The 23,960-nt window shown below is 33.5% G+C and overlaps 1 protein-coding gene across 5 annotated transcripts in view; it reads left to right on the top strand.

Annotated features, from left to right (window-relative positions):
* Kat6a (lysine acetyltransferase 6A) overlaps positions 1–23,960 on the top strand; it is a 104,609-nt gene that overhangs the window by 38,351 nt on the left and 42,298 nt on the right. For 4 of the 5 annotated variants that reach the window (XM_078031267.1, XM_078031263.1, XM_078031265.1 and 1 more), the window contains 5 exons: positions 12,919–13,027; positions 17,348–17,463; positions 18,052–18,133; positions 21,708–21,843; positions 23,165–23,481. In XM_078031267.1, the coding sequence (XP_077887393.1) occupies positions 12,919–13,027; positions 17,348–17,463; positions 18,052–18,133; positions 21,708–21,843; positions 23,165–23,481 (760 nt within the window). The remainder of the gene's footprint in view (positions 1–12,918; positions 13,028–17,347; positions 17,464–18,051; positions 18,134–21,707; positions 21,844–23,164; positions 23,482–23,960) is intronic. The other variant, XM_078031266.1, reaches the window with a different exon arrangement.

The following is a 23,960-nucleotide window of genomic DNA, read 5'->3' as shown; positions in this document are numbered from 1 at the left end:
AAGAAAGTGGTTTGAGTTATTTAGAGATTAGAAAAGAAATTCCACAGTATTGCATTTCTGTCTGAAGCTTGGTTGCTTTCAAAGACTTGAGCAAGGGACTCCATAAGATTGGGACTCAGACCACCCAAGAGGATACACTGCCCTGCTATGGTGGCATTTCTGAGAAAGCATCATGAGACTAGTCCTGAAGAAGCTGACTGGTAATCATTATTTTTACTAGGAAAAGAGACAAAGCTAGGGTGATAATAATAGGAACTAAGTAATAGAGTAGAAGGAGCAAATTTATTCTTCGGCCATCCTTACCTTACTATCTTCCTTTAGTGTTCTTGATGGAGCTTCCTGGAAAGCCAGCTGACAGAGGAAAAATAAAGTGTATAGAAAATGAGCTTGGAATTTAGAGACAAGAACTTAATAGCTGGCACAGATATTATTGGCTTGAGTGCTGCCTCTCTGAAATTCAGCTTGGCATATGTATCAAAAATCATACACACACACACACACACACACACACACACACACACCTTTTGACCCTGTAATTCCAGTTTAAGAAATGTATTCTAAGGAAATAATCTAAAAAATGAGTAAAGATATATTGTATAAGGCTATTTGATTATTATATTTTGTATAATAAAAAGAAGTAGTTCAAAAGTTCATTAGTACAGGCTTGGTTAAGTTATCTTATAATACATAATGAAATATCATATAGCCACTAGAAAGTTAATATTGACTTGGATTTATTGGTGTGGAAAAAAACAGATTAAAAAACAGATTGTATACCACATGCTGTATGGATTTCTTTGTTTTTTCCCCCCCTCTGGGGTCGAAAACATGAGAACAACATGCAGTAAAAGAGACTATACAATGTCAGGTTGAAAGAGTATAAGCTCCAGAACAGACCACTCATCCCCCCATGCACCACTTAGCTGTCTTCATAGCCTCTAATGAATGAATTTTTCTGAGGATCTGTTTTCCCATCTGAAAAATGGTGGTAATAGTATCTACCCCCACAGGATGGTTGTGAGGGATGAAGGTGTTAATACCTATAAAGAATTTAGTTAGAAAAATGCTTTTGAGTATTAAGTCCTTAGTAAATATTACCTTTCAAGAGGAGGAAGAGAAAGATGAGAAAATTTTGTCTTTTCTTCCTTTCTGGTCTAAAATTTTTAATACAAATGTGATTTTATAATTTGAATAAATGATATAGCATTTCTATTAAAACAAAAAAATGGAAGCCACGATGTATTAAATTAAAAAAATTTTTAAACTTATTTCTGGAAGACCTAGAATTCAAGATTCTTTGTATAGAGAAAAGTGTATATGCCACATATATATAGATGCTCTGACATTGAGTTATGTCTTTTGAAAAGCCCCTGTTCCTTGTTGTAGGGAAATGTCATTCTTCTTTAAGATCTGTACAGATGCTCAAGAGACTTGCATTATGATGGTTGTTTTTGATGGGTTCCCAAGATCGCCATCTTTTCTTTAACTCCATGGGTGGTTCTTTTCCCTCTGCCCTGCTTGGCACAGAATCCAACTTAAGCCCCTTTGCCTTGTTAAAAATTACTGTATATTTCATGTAGACTGCAAGTTTCAAGATTTTTTTATTTCATCATAGAAAAAATTAGAATTGAGTGTTACCCAGTTATTGAAAGTCCTTTGACCACAGTGCTTCTAGGATTTTGTCACTCTTTCTCCACATTCCAACCTTCTTCACATTTCTTGATTCTCTCAATACCCTTTCAGATTCTTAAGCAGAACAGTTTTTACTTTACTTTCTTACTGATATATTAACACGCTATGCAAAAATCATAGGTTTTACTGTCTTTTTGGTTACACTTAGAAACCTGCTCTTACTTGTACATTTTTGTCTTTTCCTCTTAATAATTTTATGAGACAAAAACGAGGTAAAAGATTGATTTGTTATTGCTGTGACTAATATTACTCTTTAAAGAAGGTAGGAAAGCCAGGCCATCTTTCTCCAACATTATGTTTTTGGCATCTTTGTTAAGGATTAGATGACTATTTTTGTCTCTATCTTTTCTTCCACTGGTCTGTGTGTCTGTTTTTATGCCAGCACCATGCAGTTTTTGTTCCTGTAATTCTGTAGTATGAAGTTGGGTATTTGGAAACCTCCAGCATTGCTTTTTTGGTTTAGAATTGCTTTAGCTATTCTGGGTGTTTCATTCTTCCAAATGAATTTAAGGACTGTTTTTTCTAGTTCTGTGAAGAATTGCTATTTAATGGGGATTGCATTGAATTTGTATATGTCAGAAGTGTCTGTTTAGTTAATTTTGGTAAGGTGGCCATTTTAACCATGTTAATTCTGCCCACCCCTGAACATTGGAGGCCTTCCAATGTCTAGTGTCTTTAATTTGTTTTTTCAGTATTCTGTAGTTTTCATTGTGGAGGACTTTCATCTCCTTGGTTAGATTTATTCCTCATTATATTATTTCAGGGGTCGGGGCAGCTATCGTGAATGGGATTGTTTTCCATATTTGTTTCTCAGCAAGTCCACAAGAAATTTTATTTTCTATTTTGGGAAGTTGAAATAGAACCAAAGCTTGCTTAGAGTTAAGAAGTGGAAACAGTTTTAGAAAAGGTATAAGAAACCAATATTTATTACATATTTCTTATATTTGAGCTACACCCTGTAACTTTATCTTATTTATCTTCAATATAACTTAAAATGTAGGTATTGTGTTTATAGGAAGGGAGAGACAATCATATTTAGATGAATGAGGAGAATGAAGTGTCACTGACAAACAGAAAGTGAAACTCAGATAACCACAAAACATTCAAAAGGAAGATAATTCTTTGCGGTTTCTTAGGGTAGAATTTAAATTCAGCAAATAAACATTTTGTTATTTTTTTTATGTCACCTCTGATTGAGGTGTAGAAACTTGTTATAGTTATTAACAGGTGATTGCTTTCTCATCTAAATTTATAGTAAAAGCATTAATAGAAATTATTACTGGGCTGGGGATGTGGCTCAAGTGGTAACGCACTCGCCTGGCATGTGCGGGGCCCTGGGTTCGATCCTCAGCACCACATAAAAATAAAAAAAATAAAGATGTTGTGTCCACTGAAAACTGAAAAATAAATATTAAAAAATTAAAAAAAGAAATTATTACTGATATACTTATATCAGCATGTTATTTTCTTTCACCAATAATCTTACTACTTGTGTTTAATTGTAGAAGTCATTGAATGAACTCATCATAATAAATTGAATTCTGTTTAGTGCCACTTAAAGTTTTGTAGGGTCTAATAGGTTTTGTTGACTAAAATTATAAAGTTATTTTATTATAACTATAAGTAATGGGAAATGTACCCTTTCCCAGGCCATTCATGTTTTTTATTATGTATCTTTTGCAATGATATACTTTTAAGGAAAAGACTATTTTTAAAAATGTTTAACTGTTATTGGGATGCTGAGCAGTTTGAAGAGATTAAATCACACCAAAGGACAGTTTCCTATAAGATTATAGAATCTAGGAGGAGAAGCTTTGAGTAAATCATAAATATATTTGAATTTTGCATGGATTTTTGCTATTGTATTTTAATTTCAGCACTGTACAAGGCACTAGAATGATTTCTGCCTGTCTGGAAAAGATGAAGAAAAATGGAATTCTAAACTGTTAGGATTTGGGAGGAGGAAGTTTATCAGAGGACATCAGTAGTGAAGGAACAGGGAATTTGGTAACCTTGGGGTGGAGGGCTTGCCTGATTGGAAGAGAACCATGTTTTAAGAATGTTGATCTTTCTCAATAAAGTATCATCATCACTTTCCAACAAAGTGTGAATATCCTAAAATATACTCTGTATGTGCCAGTTTATTTTCTTTATAATATTGGAAATAATGAATTATGCAGCAATTCTCTCAAGAGTTATGTACTTTTGAGTTTTTTGGTGTGTAAGTGGATAATGTGAATGGTAATTGGTTTCTAATTATTTTGTGCAGGTTGTTTTGTTTTCACTGACATAAGTGCTTTGGAAATATAAGTAATGCTTTTTTGAGTTTTCTCAAAGTTTTGTTATATTCCAGCGTTAACAAACAATAATATTTAATTATTAGGTATTTTGAAAATCTAGCAATACTTGTTTTTCTAGTGCTCAACTGTTTGAGCATCATTTTGGTTTCCTTCAAAATACCAATCCAGTTTCCAGCTATTCTAAGCTGACACTTATTCTTCGTTATCCTTTTAGGTATTATTTTATTTAAGAGATTGCTTTAGCAGTAGAAATTATCAACTATATATAATGCCTCTGTTAAAAATTATCTTAAGTTATACATTGAAGAAAATTAACTTGGCGTTAAATGTACTCCAAAATAAAATTAAATTATTTTAAGTGATTAAAATTATGGGAAAAGAAAGGGGCAGTATAAGCCAACATCTCTGAATCTCTAGAATATTCAAAGAGTCAGTCCTAGTTTGTAGCTTTGGGGGAATTGATTTGAGAAAAGTTTATGGTAGTCCATGCAGGGAGTAATCTGTCTAGATAAAGACAAATGGTGGTCAGAAGGAAGTTTTAGTTTGAGAAGTTCCTGAGGGATAGTTTTTAATTCTTAGACTTGTCTTACTAGAAAATTATTAAGCCAGGCATGGTGGTATGCACACCTGCGACTTGGAAGGCTGAGGCAGGAGGATCACAAGTTCGAGGCCAGCCACAGCAAATTAGTGAGGGCTTAAGCAATTTAGCAAGACCCTGTTTCAAAATTAAAAAGTAAAAAGGACTGGCAATGTAGCTCAATAGTAAAGTGCCCTTGGGTCAAATACCCAGTACCAAAAAAGAGTAAGGCAAAGCATAAAGTTGAGTTATTTTTATGTAACTGGATTCTAAAACAACCAACTTCCATGTAGGTACAGTAAGAATAAAATGGTTAACATTTAAATGTAGTAGCCACAGTTCGTTATTAATTTTTTTTTCATTTTTTGTGGGCTACAACTATAGTTCTTAATGTAGTACATACAAGATTAAAATGTTAAAGGGATTCTACAGGAACAGTTTAAAGTAGAAGCTTTAAGAAGAGGACAAATTATAATAGTTGTTTCTTACTGCATGTGTTTTGACCTGTTAAATCATCTGACTTAGGAGAATATGAAAGTACATACTCTGTTTATTTTTTTAGTGTGGTAAAATTTGCATAAAATAAAAATTACTATTTTAACCACTTATTAGTATGCAATTCAGTGACATTAAATACCTTCACTATGTTGTGAAATTATTACCACTAAAACTTGTTCATCATCTCATATTTTACCAATTAATAACTTCCCATTCCTCTCCTGCCCCATTGTGCAGACTCTGATAATATCTATTCTTTTTGTTTCCATGAGTTTGCATATTTTAGGTATCTCATAGAATTGGAATCATACAGTCTATATCCTTTTGTGGTATACCACTGGTTTTTTAAAAAAAGCAAGTAATTATAGTTGAACATAATTTTTTGTATATGCCTTATAGATACTATATATATATATAGTATCTATCTATATATCTTCCATATATCTATATGTATATGGAAGAATAATGCACCTGTTATTTCTTTTTTGCTTAACACATTTGGGTTATATAGGGAGTCTTATGATTTAAGTGCTTCTTCCATGCTCTTTTAATATTGGCTGTCCTAAGTTGTCTCAGAGATTTCCAATGGCTTTAAAACTTGGGAAATTTATAATCCAAAATACTTAGCATCAAAAGTGTTCTAAATTTTCTAATATTTCCTATATGTAAAAAGATATCTTAGGTGTGGGACTCAAGTCCAAACACTGAATTTATTTTTCATATATACCTTATACTTACAGCTGAAGGGTAATTTTATACAGTATTTTTAGTGTGACTGCATTTTGATTATAACCTATTACAGGAGGTCAGTTATGGAATTTGCCACTTGTGGCTTTAGTTGTTACACAAAACATTTTGAATTTTGCAGCATTTCAAGTTTTCGGATCAGGAATGCACAACCTGTATCTTTTATTGCTTGATAGCTACTATTTGTTAGAGCTTTCTGAAGTCCTAAGTCTGAATTTATATGTATAGTTTTTTTTTCCTTGAAAATTCTGGTGGTGACAAGTCCTAGAATTTATCATTCAGTTCTGTCTTGAAAGAACTAAAAATAATTATGTACAGATTCTTGACTGTCTTTTATGCCAGTTTAAAAACAAACAAGAATGACCGGGTGGTGGCACATGCCTGTAATCCCAGCAACTTGGGAGGCTGAGACAGAAGAACTGCAAGTTCAAGGTGAGACCAGCCCAGTCTTGTCAACTTATTGAGACCCTGTTTCACAAAAAGGACTAGGGATATAGCTGAGTGTAAAGCGCTGCTGGGTTCAAGCCCCACTACAGAAATAAAACACCGACAACAGAAAGGTGAATTTGAGTTCCTCAGAAAACATTGCACAATAGAGACAATGACAAGAAAGGAAGAATAGGAAAAGGAAAGATAGTGGAATGAATCTGACATAAGTTTACGGTGTACATATGTGAAAACAACACAGTGAATCCCATCATCATGTACATAGACAAGAATGGAATCCTAACTAGAGTAAGAAAATTTCCATATTTGTGTAATTATATCAAAATAGATTCACTGTCATATATAACTAAAAAGAACAACAACAAAAAGTCTTAGGGGGAAAGAAATGAAAATAAGGCTTTAAAATGAAATTATTTTAGATGATGAATCTAGATATCTAGAAAATGCCCTTATCAATTAAATAATTGTGTCCATAAATGCTTTTATTTCATGATATCAAGTAATGGAAATTTCATGTAGTAGAAATCTTATTTTTCAAATTTATTTTCAAAAACTCAAGTCAGAATATTCTAGTTGTCATCAGAGCATCTACCATATGTTTGCCTAAATGCTGCCATCTGGTGATTATTTTGGAGATCTCAACATGTTTTATAAGTTGATAAAGGGCAACATGTAGATGGTACAAGGTATAACCTAAATGTATCCAGCCACAAGTCTCCCCTTACTTTTGAGAAATTGAATGGAGGTGGGTTACAGTGGTTGTAAAATCGCATTGTGAGTTGCTTTGTAGACAGTAGAACATTAATGATCATAGTATATTTGAGCTACACAGAATACTTTCAGGCTCATACTCAGTTCGTATTCTTTTCATATAGGGTACTGTTTTTCTTGATGTTTCTAGTTCTACACACTTGCTGAGTGCCTACTATATGTGAGGCACTATTTTTTTGTACTGGTGATATAGTCCTAAACAGATAGTCTAAACAGATGGTAATATAGTCCTAAACAGATAGTCTAAACAGATAGATGGTAATATAGTCCTAAAGCAGAACGTTCATAGAATTTGTATTTAGTTAACAACAAATACTGAATAAGATACCCATATACACATTAATTAGTGAAAAGGGTTAAAGAAAAAAATAAAGTATGCAAGGAGTTATGTGTTATTGTAGTGGATAGGTTGCTTTGAAATGTTAGATGGGGTTTCAGAGAATGCCTTACTGAGATGACTTTTGAGTAGAGATCTGAAGAATAGGAAAGAGGAATTCTATATAGAAGGAAAGAGCATTCTACATAGAAGAAAGTAAATGTAGAGGCCTTGTACATGGAATATCTGACTTATTGAAGTAAATAGAAGTGAAGAAGCTGGAGTAGAATGTCAGAAAATGAGGCCAATAGAAGACAGAGGCAGAGAGGTAATCCTATGGGTTGGGGGCATGGGATCACATAAGGCCTTATAGTCATGTGACATTTAATTTGAGAGCAAGGCATTGTACTGGCAGGTTTGGAATAGCTGAATGACAAGTTTTGATTTACCTTTTAACAGGTTCACTCTGGCTTCTCTGTTTAATAGTGTGTAAAGTCATTTGCTACAACCTTCATTCTTCTTTCATTAGCTCTTGGAATAGGATTATTTTATATAGGTCATAGGAACTATATGGTATAAGGACAGCTTGGACAAGTCTGGGATTAATGATTATATGGCATATTGTCTGTCTTTACACAGGTTTTTAAAAATTGTATTTATAGATTTCCAATTGTTCTTTGTGATATAGGGTAATGAAATTAGCTTTTAGAATTTTACTCAGAAAATGGCATGAATCTGTCTTTATCATAGTTTCTCAATACATTGCAGGGTCAAATCTTACAGTAAACCTAAAGTAGTTTTAGCCCTGAGTCACTGGTTTTCTCATGGATAGATTGACAATGAGAATGACTGGAGGTGTAACTTTTTTATGTTCTTAAAAAACATAGTTCTGCATATTTTGAAACAGTGTGTACTGATTAAGCAGTGCATTTGATCAACAAATTAAACTTCATAGGCTATGTCTTAACCTAGATGATTTATTATTATTATTTGCTTATAGCTTCTCAGGTAAAACAATCCCTAAATTACTGTTACTCTTTTCCAAAATAGTATTTGACAAGAAAAAAAATCAAACAACAACAATAAAAACCCTGAAATTATCACTTAGTTAAAAATATCACGATAATTGTTAGTAAAGTCTCTGTGGTTTCAGTTGTTTTGGTAGTTGAAAAATGTATCATTCTCATGATTGATCCTATTATGTCAAAGAGAATACATCTTCATCAGGAAGTGTGTAGATTAAACTGATTATGACTACATTGCCATGTAGTACTGAAAACTGTTTCCATACAATTTCAATATTCTTGGACCAGTGCCTTTATTTGACTTAAAAAATTACTTCTTAGCTTTATTTTCACACTGAACATCCTTAAGTTTCACACTATAAACTTAAGTTATCATTACTGAAACTAATCAGAGACTTGTTTTATGGCATGGATAGTCAAGGTCTAAGATTATGTTCATTTGATTAAGTGCCAGAATAATTTAGTTAAAACTGGCTACACAGCTCCAAGTAACCAGGCAGCCAGTCTGTCTGGATCACTACTTCTCCCCTTCTGACTTTAATGAATAGATTTGAATGACCTCAATATATTTGGTTTGGGATAGACAAAGCCTATTAATATGAATCATTGGTTATATATAAAATAAATATTAGCAGCATTGATATTATAGGAAATATACATAAGGACAGTTTTGCTAGGAGTTTCTTCGGTATGATTTTAAACAGTATCTTTTTCTTTTTGCCATTGGAAATTTCACGTGCAGTTCTCAATGATGAAGACATTAATGTGTATTTTAATTTTTTTATTGATAACATAATAATTATACATTTTTGGAATGCAGCATGGCATTTCAGTGCCCTGTCCCCCACCCTGTACTGGGGATTGAATCCAGAGGCACTTTACCACTGAGCTACATCCTCAGCCCTTTTTATTTTTAATTTTTGAGACAGGGTTACTAAGGCTGGTCGTGAACTTGCAATCTTCCTTCCTCAGCCTCTGGAGTTGTTGGGATTACAGACAAGTGTCAACATGCCCAGCTCAATACATTTATACAATAGTGTTGAGTACATTCAAAATGCTTCCCAATGGCTATTTGAAAATACATATCATTGTTATCCTACTATACTATAGAGCATTAGAAGTTATTCCTCCTATCAACTGTATGCTTGGACTTATTAATAGTTCTCTCTTCATTCCCTCATTCCTCCAGTTCTCTCTCTTCCCTCACTCTTCCACACTCTTCCCAGGCTCTAGTAACTACTATTCTACTGTTTACTTCGAGATCAACTTTTTAGCTTCCTCATATAAGTGAGGACATGGAGTATTCATCTTTCTGTGCCTGACTTATTTCACTTAACATAAAGCCCTCCAGTTCTACCTATGACTACAAATGAAATAATTTCATTATTTTTTAATGGTTGAAAATATTCCATTGAAAACATGTTTGAAGGCATGGAATCCTAAATTACTACATATTTCCTTTGTTGAAGAACAGCAAAAATGGTCTGCTTTTCACACTTTGTACGTTTGTTCTCTTAAGTGGTAGAATGATCTCATAACTAATAGTTGATTAACCAGGTTCTTTGCTATTCTTAAATATGCTAACTATAATTTTAACTAGTTTGAGTTGTGATGCTATTCCCAATCTGTCATGTAGTTTTTTCTATCCCAATACAGGCTTTTCCAGCTCTATGGTAATCACAGTTTACAGAGAGTTCTTTATCTGAACCCAACTATTTTTAACCACCCTGTTGAAGTATATGCTTAATATTTAAACTGAGGTATTCTGACCTACCATTAATAGGTAATTGCGTTGAGTTGGTCCATATTTCCCTGAGAGAGCTGCTTTTCCTTACTCTCAAACTTGTTTTAAAAAGAGAGTGGGTGGTAGCGAGAGACTCAGGAAGAAGAGACATTTTCTTTATTTTCATTACGTTTAAGATAATTGTTGTTCTGCACAAATGCTTCTGCTGACCATAGTCGTCAATCCTCATTTTCCAATTCTTTCATCTCCTGCTGAATTTTTTTGTTAGGTTGTAAAACTGTTTTGATTGGATTCACCGTAAAATGATTCTTTGGAATCTTACCTTCATGGACTGACAGTTTTATTTTTCATCACTTATTGATTCCCTAAAGTCTTTCGTACACATACTTCTAAGATTTTTCTACACTGTAAATGCCCAAATCCATATTTACCTATTTTTCTTTTAGAAAGTAATGTTACCTTCTATTATAGTGAACAGATGGAGGCCATTTTGCAGAAAGTTCCTCAACCTTCCTCTCTCAAATTTTGAATTTATTTTCCATGTTAACAGAGGCTTTTCTGATCTTTGGCTGAGGTATGTGTGTCCATTTTCCATTTTGATAGGGGAGGTTTTCATTATCTTTTCTTGGCCCCAGCCAGTCTCACATCTCGGTTTCCTGAATGATTTATCACTTTCTCATGTTCTTTCAAGTTCTCTCTAGCCAACCCCTGTCCCACTTTTAGTAGGTGACTTTATTTCTATTTTCCAGAAATAATAGAAGCTATCAGAAATGGTACCCTCAACTTTTTTCCATTTCCACTATTCCCCCTCCAAGCAATATGTTTCTCTGTGCCAGTTTATACAACCAAAGCCAAGTCTCTTTAGTCATGTTCTAGAATCCGTCCTCTTTTCTAAACTAGTGTTATCCAGTAGAATTTTCTATATGGAATCATTCTGTTTTGATGCTGTCCAGTACTGTTGCGCTACTAGCTACATGTGACTTGGACCCTTGAAGCTAATGTGACTGAGGAATTAAATTTATCTTAATTAATTTAAACTTAATTAATTGAAAAATACGTTATAGTGGTTACTATAATGAATAGTGCAGCCTCTAGACTTTAATGCATAAAATGTTTATTCCTGTTACTTCTTGTTTCTTGAAACTCTTCTAGCATGTTTGTATTCTCTTCTACATTTAAACAGGTTTAACTTTTCCCATCTTAAAAACCTAGATAATACTAAAACTCTTTATCACCTCTTTTCATCTACCTCTTCTTTCTGTTCCCTCATGACATTTTGTTGGTTTCTATAACTTGAGTTCAATAAGGACTAAAAAGGGCTGTCTTATAGTGAGATCTACAACTATTTTTCTTTTTTCTCCCATATTTTTTTTATTGGTGCATTATAGTTGTACATAATGATGGAATTCATTGTTGTATGTTGATAAATGTTTACAGTAGAACCATGTAATTTGGCCAGTATCATTCTGCAATAGTTCCCTTTTCCCTCCTGTTCTCCTTCCTATTGGTCCCTTCTACTCTCTTTGATTTCCCCCTCAATTTTTATTGAAAATGAAAAATTTTCTGTTTTCCTCTCTAGCTTCCACATGAAGAAACATATGACCCCTGACTTTCTGAGTTCGGCTTATTTTTCTTAACATAAGGTTCTCAAGTTCCAAATGTTTTTCTGCAGTTGACATCGTTTCATTCTTCATAGCTGAATAAGACTTCGTTGTGTATATGCACAACATTTTCTTTACCCATTCATCCACTCATAGAAACCTAGGCCGGTTCCATATATACACCTAGGCTGATTCTATAGTTTGGCTGTTGTGATTATGTTGCTATAAACATGGGCATGCATATATCACTATCATGCCAACTTCATTTCTTTAGGATGAATACTGAGGAGTGTTTTATGATCCAGTGGTAATACTGGGTTGTTTGGTGTTTCCATTCTTAATCTTTTGAGGAACCTCCATACAGATTTCCATAGTGATTGTACAAATTTATAATCCCACCAGCAGTGTAAAAGTGTTCCTTTTTCTCCAAATCCTCTCCAGCATTTAGTATTATTTGCATTCTTATTGGCTGCCATCCTAACTGGAGTGAGATAAAAATCTCAATTTAGTTTTTATTTGCATTTCTCTCCATTTTTCAATGAGAATCCAGTACATACTATATCTTCCCCAAATTGATTGTGGATTGCTGTTTTTTTATAATTCCTGTGTCGTTATTTTTCTTGGTTCTGTTTTCTCTCAATTTTGTGCTTTTTACTCTCCTTTTTTCCTCTGATGCTCCTACATGTTGGTATTTCTGTATCAGACTTTATCCTGTTTCTTCACTCTCCTATTCTTACTCCACTCTTTTCTACCCACTCATAATTGAGAATTTAAATTCCCATAAATAACTATAAATGCTATAAATACTGTTTCTTATAATGCTTTGTTTTCCTCTGTACATTGTTTATCTGTATATATCTTATTGCTTTTCTATTAGTTCATATGCCTCTTGGGGACTGATACTGTTTTTACACTTGATTCATTAGAATTTTTCAGTCTTAGGAAAGGATTTGTTTTGTTTAATCCATATGGAGTCTTTTGGTTTCCAAGTAACACATATGATTTTTTTGACCAGTCATAAAGGCTCAGCCAAAATAGGCTTTGTAAAAACTCACCTGTTTTAGTTGGGATTTTAGGAGTATGATATAGTTATTCTTCAGTTATATATAACTCCTATAAGAATTTAAAGCTGCAATTTTAATATCTTTATATTAATACTAAAAAAAGTACTAGTACTGAATGAATTGTTTTTCTTTACAGCCGGTTGCTGAACCAATCCCCATCTGTAGTTTCTGTCTTGGTACAAAAGAACAAAACCGGGAAAAGAAGCCAGAAGAACTCATCTCCTGTGCAGACTGTGGCAATAGTGGTATGTGATTTTCTTTTTACCTTCTAACACTAGCCTGGTAAAGCAGAGGGAAGTATGTGTAACTGAGTTGATACCTTTGATCCTTATGAAATTAATGTTTCAGTCTGACTCTGGTTTAGGTAACTGAGGTGAACTTCTACACTAGAGAGGGATTTGAAAAGCTGAAATGTTTAATTCAGTTAATTTAAATCACATCTTAGGTTGTTTTGTAATAAAACTGTACTTATTTTTTCCTATTGATCTTTATGTTTCATTATTGAACATCTGCTTAAATCACAGCAATCAGTTTGAAGTTATTGCCAGTTTCTTTAATAATCACTACTTATCTTTCTTGATTTATGCCTCAGGCTCGATGCGTAGAACCAGGATGATAACAGATTTGTTTTTCTTGATGGAAACTTACTTGTGTCACATGGGGACACAGAGTGTTGACACTGCAATTTGGTGAGCAATGTGAAATTCTGGGCCCTAAGAAAGATTTTGCAGCCTCCCAATTTCTTAGTTCTTTGAATTTTAAGAACTCACAAGGAAAAGCGTTAATAAACCAGCATTATTTTTGATCATGGGCTTAATTTTCAGTGTCTTATATCAATAACTTTCAGGACTTGGTCCAGAAAACAAAGGCACACTATAGATACTTCAAGAGGATGGGATTTTGTAATTAGGTATTTGTGAAATTGTTGAAGAGGCAAGCTCTAGGTTGGGCTTTAAGGACTCTTGAAATGGAAACAGTTCTGCAGAAACTGACCCACCAGAGGACTGTGTTTGACTCTATCTGGGACAGATGGAAGCATTAGTCTAACACAAAACTATTGTGTATAGGGTACTGAGATACTGAATTTGGTCATTATCCTAACTGCCTCTGGAGTAACCATGAAGGAGAAGAGTGGCTTTTGCTCATGGCTTCACTTATCTTTAGAAAACAGTAGTAGAAGGAAGGTGATCTTTGCCTCATTTCTGCATTTCAAGTATTCCTTGAATACATCCAGTTGGAATTCAGCTAGGCTCAGTTCATATCTAGAGCCTAACTGCAAAGATGTCTAGGAAATATAGTTTTTAGCTTTTTATTTTTAATATGTAGAAGCCTTAGAAGAAGGTGGGAATAGATCTTGAATGCTAGGTAACCATATTTGCTTACCAAAATGAATCTGGATGGACTTAAATCTAAACCATAAAATCATCAAAGAATAAGGATATTATGTCATGAAGTGCTTTCCAAACTTTTTAAGTTAGTGTAACCCTTTCCCCAAATGTAATTTTATGGGAACTCAAATGTATAAAACAAAAACAAATCTATTCTTGTTGAGATGTAGATGAAATGGGGTGGCAGAGTATTGTGTTTTGGCTTTACCATTTAAGAAGAAGCACATTTGAGATCTCTCTCTAAGCTATGGAAGAACATAATTTTTAAACTATTACTGTAGAGATAGCTTTTAAAGAAATAATCTAATAAATAATTAGTCTGTATTGCTGTTGAAATGGAAACAGACTTTTGTTTTTGTTTTTGTTTTGGTACCAGGAATTGAACACAGGGATACTTAACCACTGAGTTACGTCCCCAGCCCCTTTCATTTTTTATTTTTGAGACAAGGTCTCTCTAAATTGCCGAGACTGGTTTTGAATTTGAGATCCTGATGCTCAGCCTCCTGAGATGCTGGGATTATAGGCGTTTGCCACTGCCTGGGCATTTTTTATTTCATACTGTTTCTGTGGATCAGGAATTTAAGAGTGCTTTAACTTGGTAGTTTTGACTTGATATCTTTAATGAGTTGCAGTTAAGTTTTTTCTTTTTGTGTTTGTTGCCTGGGATTGAACCTAGGCCCTTGCACATGTTAGGCAAAAAATACTCTACTATTGAGCTATATCCCCAATTACAGTTAAAATTCTAAGTGCTGTGGTCACCTGAGGCTTCCATGATGGCTCACTGAACTGGTGAGTTGGTGCTACTGCCTCTTCTTAGGACTGCATGATTGTCTGCAATATGAGACAATTTGAAACAGGCTTCCTCTGAGCAAGTATCTGAGAAAGTAAGGTGGAACCTGCAATATCTTTTATAACTTAGCCTTTTAAGACACATTCTGTCATTTCAGTAGTGTCCTATTGGTTACACAGATCAATCCCATTCAGTGTGGAAAAGGTTCTATAAAAGGAGGCATTGATTAGAAGACAGTTTGGCAACTGGCCATTATAACAACCAAGGAAGAAAAGCATAGACAATCAAATATATGAAGGTTAATATTTTCTAAATTAAAAACTAACATATCCCAAATAAAAAGTGCAAGAACCGTTTGGAGGAAATAATTGCATTACATATGGCAAAGGGCTGGGTATTCATAATGCCTGTAGTCCCAGCGACTCAGGAATCTGAGACAGGAGGATTGCAAGTTTAAGACCAGCCTCAGCAATTTAGCAAGACTCTATCTCAAAAAATGGGAGTTCGGGGCGGGGTGGGGGGGCGGGAGGCTTGGGAGTGTAGCTCAATGGTAAAGCACCCCTGCGTTAAATCCCCAGTACAAAAGTAAAGAAGGTTGGGGAGGGGGGAGGAGGAGCCAAATGCTAACTTTAAAGCAAGCTTATGTTTCTAAGCATAAAGTCTGGAGTACTGCCTAGTAGTTTACATAAGAGAGAATTGTCAGGCATATAAAATTTATACCTAAGCAATAGTAGCAACGTACATCAAAGCATCAATGAAACATCATTTTACAGTTTTTATACTAATAAAAAACTGTTATCACACAGTCCCCACTTGGAACTGATGAAATAATGTTAAAGATTTGTACTTTACTGGTGGCATTGAGTATTACAGCTTTTGGAAAATGTTTTCATAATGCATCTGAACCTGACAAGCTGTAAAAATATTTAATTCATTTCACTCACTGGTCTCACTTTCAAGAATTTATTCTAAGGAATTAATTTAAAAGAAGGAAAGGATATGTTAAATATAAACATAGTAAATTCTTTCCTCAACTCTTACGGGTAATGTAGTGTAAGTACCTTAATGATAGGGAAATGGTCATGTGGGTTATGGTATGTCAAATCAGTGGAATATAATCAGTTTAAGGAATATGAGTGTAGATGTTACTTGAATACAATAAGGAAGAAAAACAAAACATAAATTTCATATTCTACAATGACAATAATATGAAGGCTTTTAGCTAGTTTTTATAAAGGAAAAGTAGAATGTGAAAAAGATGATAAGATTATGTATGAAATGCTCATTTTCTTCAGTGTTAGTGACTGAACCCAGGTACTTGAGCATGCTAGACAAACTAAACTACCAGTGTGTGGCATCCTTAGACTTTTTAAAATAAATATTCATTTTGAGACAGGGTGTAGATAAATTGCTCAGCATGGCTTTGAATTTGTAATCCTCCTGCCCCAGCTTCCCAACTAACTGAAATTATAATCAGGCACCACCAAGCCCCATTGTTAATAATGTTTTGATGATTAACTTACTGCCTCATAAAAGAGAAAATTCTTCAGAAATAGAAGAGAAAAGATGATTTAACAAGCCCTTTCTCACATCAAAGAAAAGTAAGCAAAACTTTTAGGGAGAGGAATAAATCTTTTTAGAGTTGAGGGCAAATAGTCTACCTTAAATTTTTGAGAATCAAATCCATAGTGAATTCTCTCGTCAACTCTTATGGATAATGTAGTCCAAGTACCTAATGATAGGGAAATGGTCATATGGGTTATGGTATGTAAAATCAGTGGAATATCAGTTTAAGGAATATGAGTGTAGATGTTACTTGAATACAATAAGGAAGAAACAAAACAAAAACTGCATATTCTAAGACAACCATACTAACTCCTGAAAGAGTTTTTTTTTTTTTTAAAGCCTAAGTGCCTTAAATCATGAGCAAATAACTTACATTAAACGGTCAAATTTTTATAGTTTAAAACATAAAAGTAACTTATAATTTTCAAAATGAGAGCATAAAAAGGTACAAAGGGAAATATAAATATAAAATCCTTTGCTTTCAAAATGCTTCTCACTGAATTTTTAGAATGTTACCAATAAAGATAGGGTTTTGTGTATTCTTTCAGAAGTGGCCTGGACATAATTGTATGCATATACATACCAGTATGTGTATCTATATTTGGAGTGTATCTATAATCAAATTTGGGGAAGGTGGTCTAAATCCTATTTAGTGTTAATAAAACTGATGAGAACATTAATGGCAAGCTTCTAGAATCATCTTATTTTCATGTATTTTTGATTTTAAGATAATTGTCTTTTTCTACAATATTTCTGTAGTACAATTACAAAATAATTTTTGATGTTTTTTTCATTCGTGAATTTTTCCCCCCTTTTATTAGGTCATCCATCCTGTTTAAAGTTTTCCCCTGAACTAACGGTTAGAGTGAAGGCCTTACGGTGGCAGTGCATCGAGTGTAAAACATGCAGCTCCTGTAGAGATCAAGGCAAAAATGCAGTGAGTATCTGTGCTTCCAATGTGTGTATTTCACTTAGAAGTAGAATGTTAAGCTGGCATTTCTATTCAAGTGAGGCTGGTCATTTGTCAGTCACTTGGTCCAGTAGTATTTAGAATAGTAGCCTGTTTAAATTAGATGTCATTAGTTTAGAATATTTGCTCATTTAGACTTAAGAATATTTCTAGGTAGTTTATAAATCATCACAATAATAATTTGTAGAGAACTAAGCCATTTTAAGGAAATTCTCATCAAATTTCTTTGAGCAGTATAGAGACATTCATTTAGGAATGTTTGCTTCCTAATAATACATTCTCCTTTTTTATTAAAACAGACCAGGGTTAGCTTTTTTTCTGGTTGTTTCCAGTATTGGAAAGTAATGAACTGTAGCTTTTCATTAAAGATGGAATGAAACAAAACTTTTGGCTAAATCAGACTTTTAACTTAGTTAATATGTTTAAGGGAACATAATATTATAGCTAGCTTATCTCTTGAGATCTTTGAAGCCTCCTAAGTTTTATGAAGTCATGATCTTGATATGTCTCTGTTTCATAAATTTAAGCAGAACTATCTTTTCTTTTTTTCCTAAGGATAACATGCTCTTTTGTGATTCATGTGACCGAGGTTTTCACATGGAGTGTTGTGACCCACCACTCACGCGGATGCCAAAAGGTGAACAGTACTTTCAGAAATCAAATCGAGAGTATAAAGAAATGTTAGTGAAAGCACATTATAGCTACCATTAAAATAAAAGTATAATTGATTCTTTTGGGGGTTATATAAATAGGAAGAGAATTGTCACATTAAGGGTAGGGAAAGTTAGAGGCCAAAATACTTACTTTGCATAATAACTTGAAATATCTCTTTTAAAAAGAGGAAATGAAATTATATTAGGTCATGTTGATTATACTGCAGCTGAGTAATTTTGAGGGGCCTAGAACTATTGAGATCTGATTTATTTAAAATTTAAAGGAAAAAAACTTTAAAAAAAATAAGTTTCATAAAGTAGTAAACAAATAAGTGTCCAAATCGTAAGGGTACAAGTTAATATTGTACTCTTTTGATTCCTATTCCTTAAAGTGTATTTGTTTATATGCTTTTTGGATGGATTTCTATGAAATATCATCTTATATGTTTATAGTTTACTTTAAAGAAAAATTCCTTAATAGGACAAATTCCTTAATAGGACACCCATAGCACAAGAGTTAAAAACAAGAATCAACAAATGGGACTTACTCAAACTAAAAAGTTTTTTCTGAGCAAGAGAAACAGTAAGAGAGGTAAATAGGGGGCCCACATCCTGGGAACAAATCTTCACTCCTCACACTTCAGATAGAACCCTAATATCCAGAGTATACAAAGAACTCAAAAAATTAAGCAATAAGAAAACAAATAACCCAATCAACAAATGGGCCAAGGACCTGAACAGACACTTCTCAGAGGAGGATATACAGTCAATCAATAAGTACATGAAAAAATGCTCACTATCTCTAGCAGTCAGAGAAATACAAATCAAAATCACCCTAAGATACCATCTCACTCCAGTAAGATTGGCAGCCATTATGAAGTCAAACAACAACAAATGCTGACGAGGATGTGGGGAAAAGGGTACACTTGTACATTGCTGGTGGGACTGCAAATTGGTGCGGCCAATTTGGAAAGCAGTATGGAGATTCCTTGGAAAGCTGGGAATGGAACCACCATTTGATCCAGCTATTACCCTTCTCAGACTATTCCCTGAAGTCCTTAAAAGAGCGTACTATAGGGATACTGCTAAATCGATGTTCATAGTAGCACAATTCACAATAGCTAGACTGTGGAACCACCTTAGATGCCCTTCAATAGATGAATGGATTAAGAAAATGTGGCATTTATACACAATGGAGTATTACTCAGCACTAAAAAATGACAAAATCATGGAATTTGCAGGGAAATGGATGGCATTAGAGCAGATTATGCTAAGTGAAGCTAGCCAATCCCTAAAAAACAAATGCCAAATGTCTTCTTTGATATAATGAGAGCAACTAAGAACAGAGCAGGGAGGAAGAGCAGGAGAAAAAGATTAACATTAAACAGGGATGAGAGGTGGGAGGGAAAGGAAGAGAGAAGGGAAATTGCATGAAAATGGAAGGTGACCCTCATTGTTATATAAAATTACATATAAGAGGATGTGAGGGGAAAGGGGAAAAAAATCAAGGGAGAGAAATGAATTACAGTAGACGGGGTAGAGATAGAAGATGGGAGGGGAGGGAAGGAAAGGGGAGATAGTAGAGGATAGGAAAGATAGCAGAATACAACAGTCACTAGTATGGCAATATGTAAAAACGTGGATATGTAACCAATGTGATTCTGCAATCTGTATACGGGGTAAAAATGGGAGTTCATAACCCACTTGAATCAAATGTATGAAATATGATATGTCAAGAGCTTTGTAATGTTTTGAACAACCAATAAAAAAAAGAAAAAAACTTAAAAAAATAAGTTTCATAAAGTAGTAAACAAATAAGTGTCCAAATCATAAGGGTACAAGTTAATATCGTACTCTTTTGATTCCTATTCCTTAAAGTGTATTTGTTTATATGCTTTTTGGATGGATTTCTATGAAATATCATCTTATATGTTTATAGTTTACTTTAAAGAAAAATTCACTTACTCTTGTTTTGTTCTATCACAAATTATATTTTAACTCTCATTTTGTGATTTAAAAGTTTCTTAAGTAAAATAGGCGCAGGGTATTTGATAATATTGATTAGGAGAAAGTTTTCCTGTTGAAGGAAAAGGATTGAACCCTACATTATAGCCAAGTATAGAGCCACTTTAGAGCCTTACTTGAAATTACTATTAGGTCATTTTATTGATTGTTTTCTTTTGAAAAACCTTAAATTTATGCATATTGGAATAAATAAATAGTCCCCTTTTCCATTTATTTGAAGTCTGAGATAAGTCAAAATAAAGAAAGTTTTCTTAGGACTTCTATCGTGTATTCTACAAAAGAGATTTTACTAGTTTAAAACAAGAAACATTACATCTTGAATTTATTTCATACTTAAAAGTGGCAAAAGAAGTAGAGAGAGCTCTCATCATATTCTTTACCTATCTTCCCCCTAATATTATCTTACAGAACTATAATGTAACTGTCAAAACCAGGAAATTAATGTTGATATAGTATGGTTAACTAATCTATAGACCTCATTTGAAATTTTGGCCCAAGATCTAATCTAGGACCTTATGTTACATTTAGTTGTCATATTACTTTAGTCTTTTTCCGTCTGTGATAATTCCTGACTGTCATTTTTGACCTCTACATTTTCTTAACCTTGATCTGTTATTTCATAGAAAGTCCCTCAGGTCAGGTTTGTTTGTTGCTTTCTCATTATTAGAAATTTTGAATTTTGACAGTTTCATACAAGTGATGTGGTACCCTTCTCAGTGCATCATAACAGAGGTATATAATAGCGATATATCTTATTGCTAATATTGTCAGTTTTGATCATTTGATTACAGTGAAGAAATCTGACTGACACCTTAAGCTTATTGTTTTTCCCCCTTTCCCACTTACTCTAACATCTATGAATGATGCTTTTTCTTAACCACTTATAACTGTGATGCCTGCATACTGTGACTTTCTACGTCCATCATTCTTTCTACATTTGTTAGTTGAAATTTTACTGTAAAGATAAACTGACCTTTTTTGCATTTATTTATTTATTCAATTTCTATCATTACGAACTCATGAATATTTATTTTATCCTTTGGACTTTCATACATTGCTCAAATCATCCCAGATTTGGCCATTGGGAATACCTTCAGGTTGACTCCTGTGTCTTTTTTAACATGCCTCTGTCATTTTTTGAGCACTTCTGACAGTGTAAGATCTTCCAGGTTATCTTATATTTTCCTTGCTCTGACTTGGAAACAATCATCACCCTTAGAAGCCTGGCATCTTTTTGTTTACAGAATAGTAATCACACCAATATCAGGGTCCTGGTTGTAGAACAGAGACTTTTAATTGAGAATTAGTGGATTCCATCCATTTGTAAGCATCAAGGGTATATGCAAATCCCTTTTAGGTTTTTTAGAATTTTGTGTATATATGTCTTCATGTTTATTTTTCTTAGGGACTTTCATTAGATTTTTATTTGCTAGACCTTACCTGAAAGAGATTAAGATCTTGAGTAAGACTGTCTGAAACCTTTGAATTATTTATATCTATCATACTTCTGTGTGGAATTTTACTTCTTTATAGGCATGTGGATATGTCAAATATGTCGACCTAGGAAAAAAGGACGAAAACTTCTACAAAAGAAGGCTGCACAGATAAAACGGCGCTATGCTAATCCAATAGGACGTCCAAAAAACAGGTTAAAGAAACAAAACACGGTGTAAGTTGTACTTGTGGCAAGGTGAGGGGAGAAAAGGATAGGGCTTTCTCTATAGTGTAGGATTCACTTGTTTTCTTATGAAAAAAAATTTTTTATTGTTGTAATTATATTTAACAATGGCCAATATTTATTAAGTCCTTAATAAACTACCAGCCTATTCTAAGTGCTTTACATGCATTAATACATTTAATTATACCTAAAACCCAATGATATGTAGCTACTGTGTTACTTCTGGTTTTTGAAAGAGGAAACTAAGGCCCAGGGAAGTTAACTTGCACAAGGTTATATAGTAAATGTTGAACTGGGATTACTGGTACTAGGTACTAAGGCATAACTTTTAACCATTGTATTGTATTGCTTCTCATGTAAAAACATAGCAAAGAAAATTTTTGTTATTGTAGTATTTTACAAGGTTTCTTCTTAATCTATTCCCAGTTGTTTATATGTATTAAGTGTGTGGATCACTTCCTATTGATGTGATAGCCAAGTCCCATTTTCATGTTCTTCTGATATAAAGTAGTGTGTTTTTATCTATTAGCAAAAATCAGAAATTGTGGACTAGGAAACTAGGCTATTTCTGGAGGATGTGGGGCAAGATTGAGTAGCTAATTCTGGTTTTTAAAAAAAATCTCTGTAGTAATTCATTATTGATATTATATAAACTTTCAACTGGTCTATGAATCTCTCTTTGCTCTCAAAAAAGTTTTACCTTCCTTTTCTATATTTAATACTACCTTGAAGGTGATATAGCTGAAATGTTGAACATTAGCAGCCTGAAATATAGACAACCAGTATGATAGTCTGTATTTTTAATCTTAAGAAATCAAGCTTTAATTTTCCTATAAAATGATCTTTTTATTTGTGACATCTAGAGAGGAACTCATCTTTCTGTTTAGAGGTAAAAGGATAATTCTGAATTAGTATAAAGATCACAGTATTATAGGCCTTTAAACCTGGAAGAATATTAGATATTCTGTGGTCCAACTCTCATTTCACTAATGAAGACACTAATACTTAGAGAATGTGATTTGTCTAAGATACATTGCTAGTAAGTGACAGAATTATGACTTGAACTTGTGTTTTTGGACTTCTGACTTAGGATTTGTTTTACTATAATTAACTAGGTGTCCTGGAAATAGATGTTTCTAATAATAATAATAATAAAATTCTTATTTGTTTGCTTTATAGTTTACAGAACTTTCTTAAAAATATGCACATTGTTTTATAAAGCTGTAGGTTATTTTCTATGTTGTATATTAAATTTCAGCCTTATACTGATTTCTTTTTAATATTTCTGTTTTTTCCATGTTTGATTCTTTAGATCAAAGGGTCCCTTCAGCAAAGTTCGAACTGGCCCTGGAAGGGGTCGGAAACGTAAAATCACTCTCTCCGGACAGTCAGCATCATCATCAGAAGAAGGATATTTAGAGCAAATAGATGGCTTGGACTTCTGCAGAGATAGCAGTGTCCCCTTGAAGTTCAACAAGAAAACCAAAGGGCTCATTGATGGCCTTACCAAATTCTTCACCCCTTCCCCTGATGGGCGGAAAGCTCGAGGGGAAGTGGTAGACTACTCTGAGCAATATAGAATCAGGAAAAAGGGCAACAGAAAATCAAGCACTTCAGATTGGCCCACAGGTAAAAGTTTGAAACAAACTTAGAATCAAAAAAGTATTCCAAAAGTATATTGTTTGGAGTAACACTAATTATCTAGAATAGATATATACTTGATAATAAAAAATTGATTACACAATATAAGAATTTGTTAAAGATACATATTTATATGATACTATGGCAGAATTACAGGCTAGAGATGAAGTAGTAGAGTGGACCAGTTGGAACTCGTTGGCAAAAAGAAACTATAATATTTTGGTAGAAGCACAAAGAGTCTACCTATAGACATTTGGGGTATAACTTCGAATTAAGGATAAATTTGCATTTCATAAATTACTAATTGAAACATGTAATGAGCATGATGATGCTTGCTATATTCCTGGGAGGAATTTGGAAGGACCAGAAGTGGTTAAACTGCTGTTGAACATACAGAAAAGACTAAAATATACATAAATATGATAAGGTTACTGATTTTTCTACTTCACGTTTTAAAAAATTTATTT

Source organism: Ictidomys tridecemlineatus, chromosome 14 (genome assembly GCF_052094955.1).
Source record: "Ictidomys tridecemlineatus isolate mIctTri1 chromosome 14, mIctTri1.hap1, whole genome shotgun sequence".
Lineage (NCBI taxonomy): Eukaryota > Metazoa > Chordata > Mammalia > Rodentia > Sciuridae > Ictidomys > Ictidomys tridecemlineatus.
The sequence above is the reverse complement of the archived record's forward strand: the minus strand, read 5'-3'. Positions and strand labels throughout refer to the sequence as shown.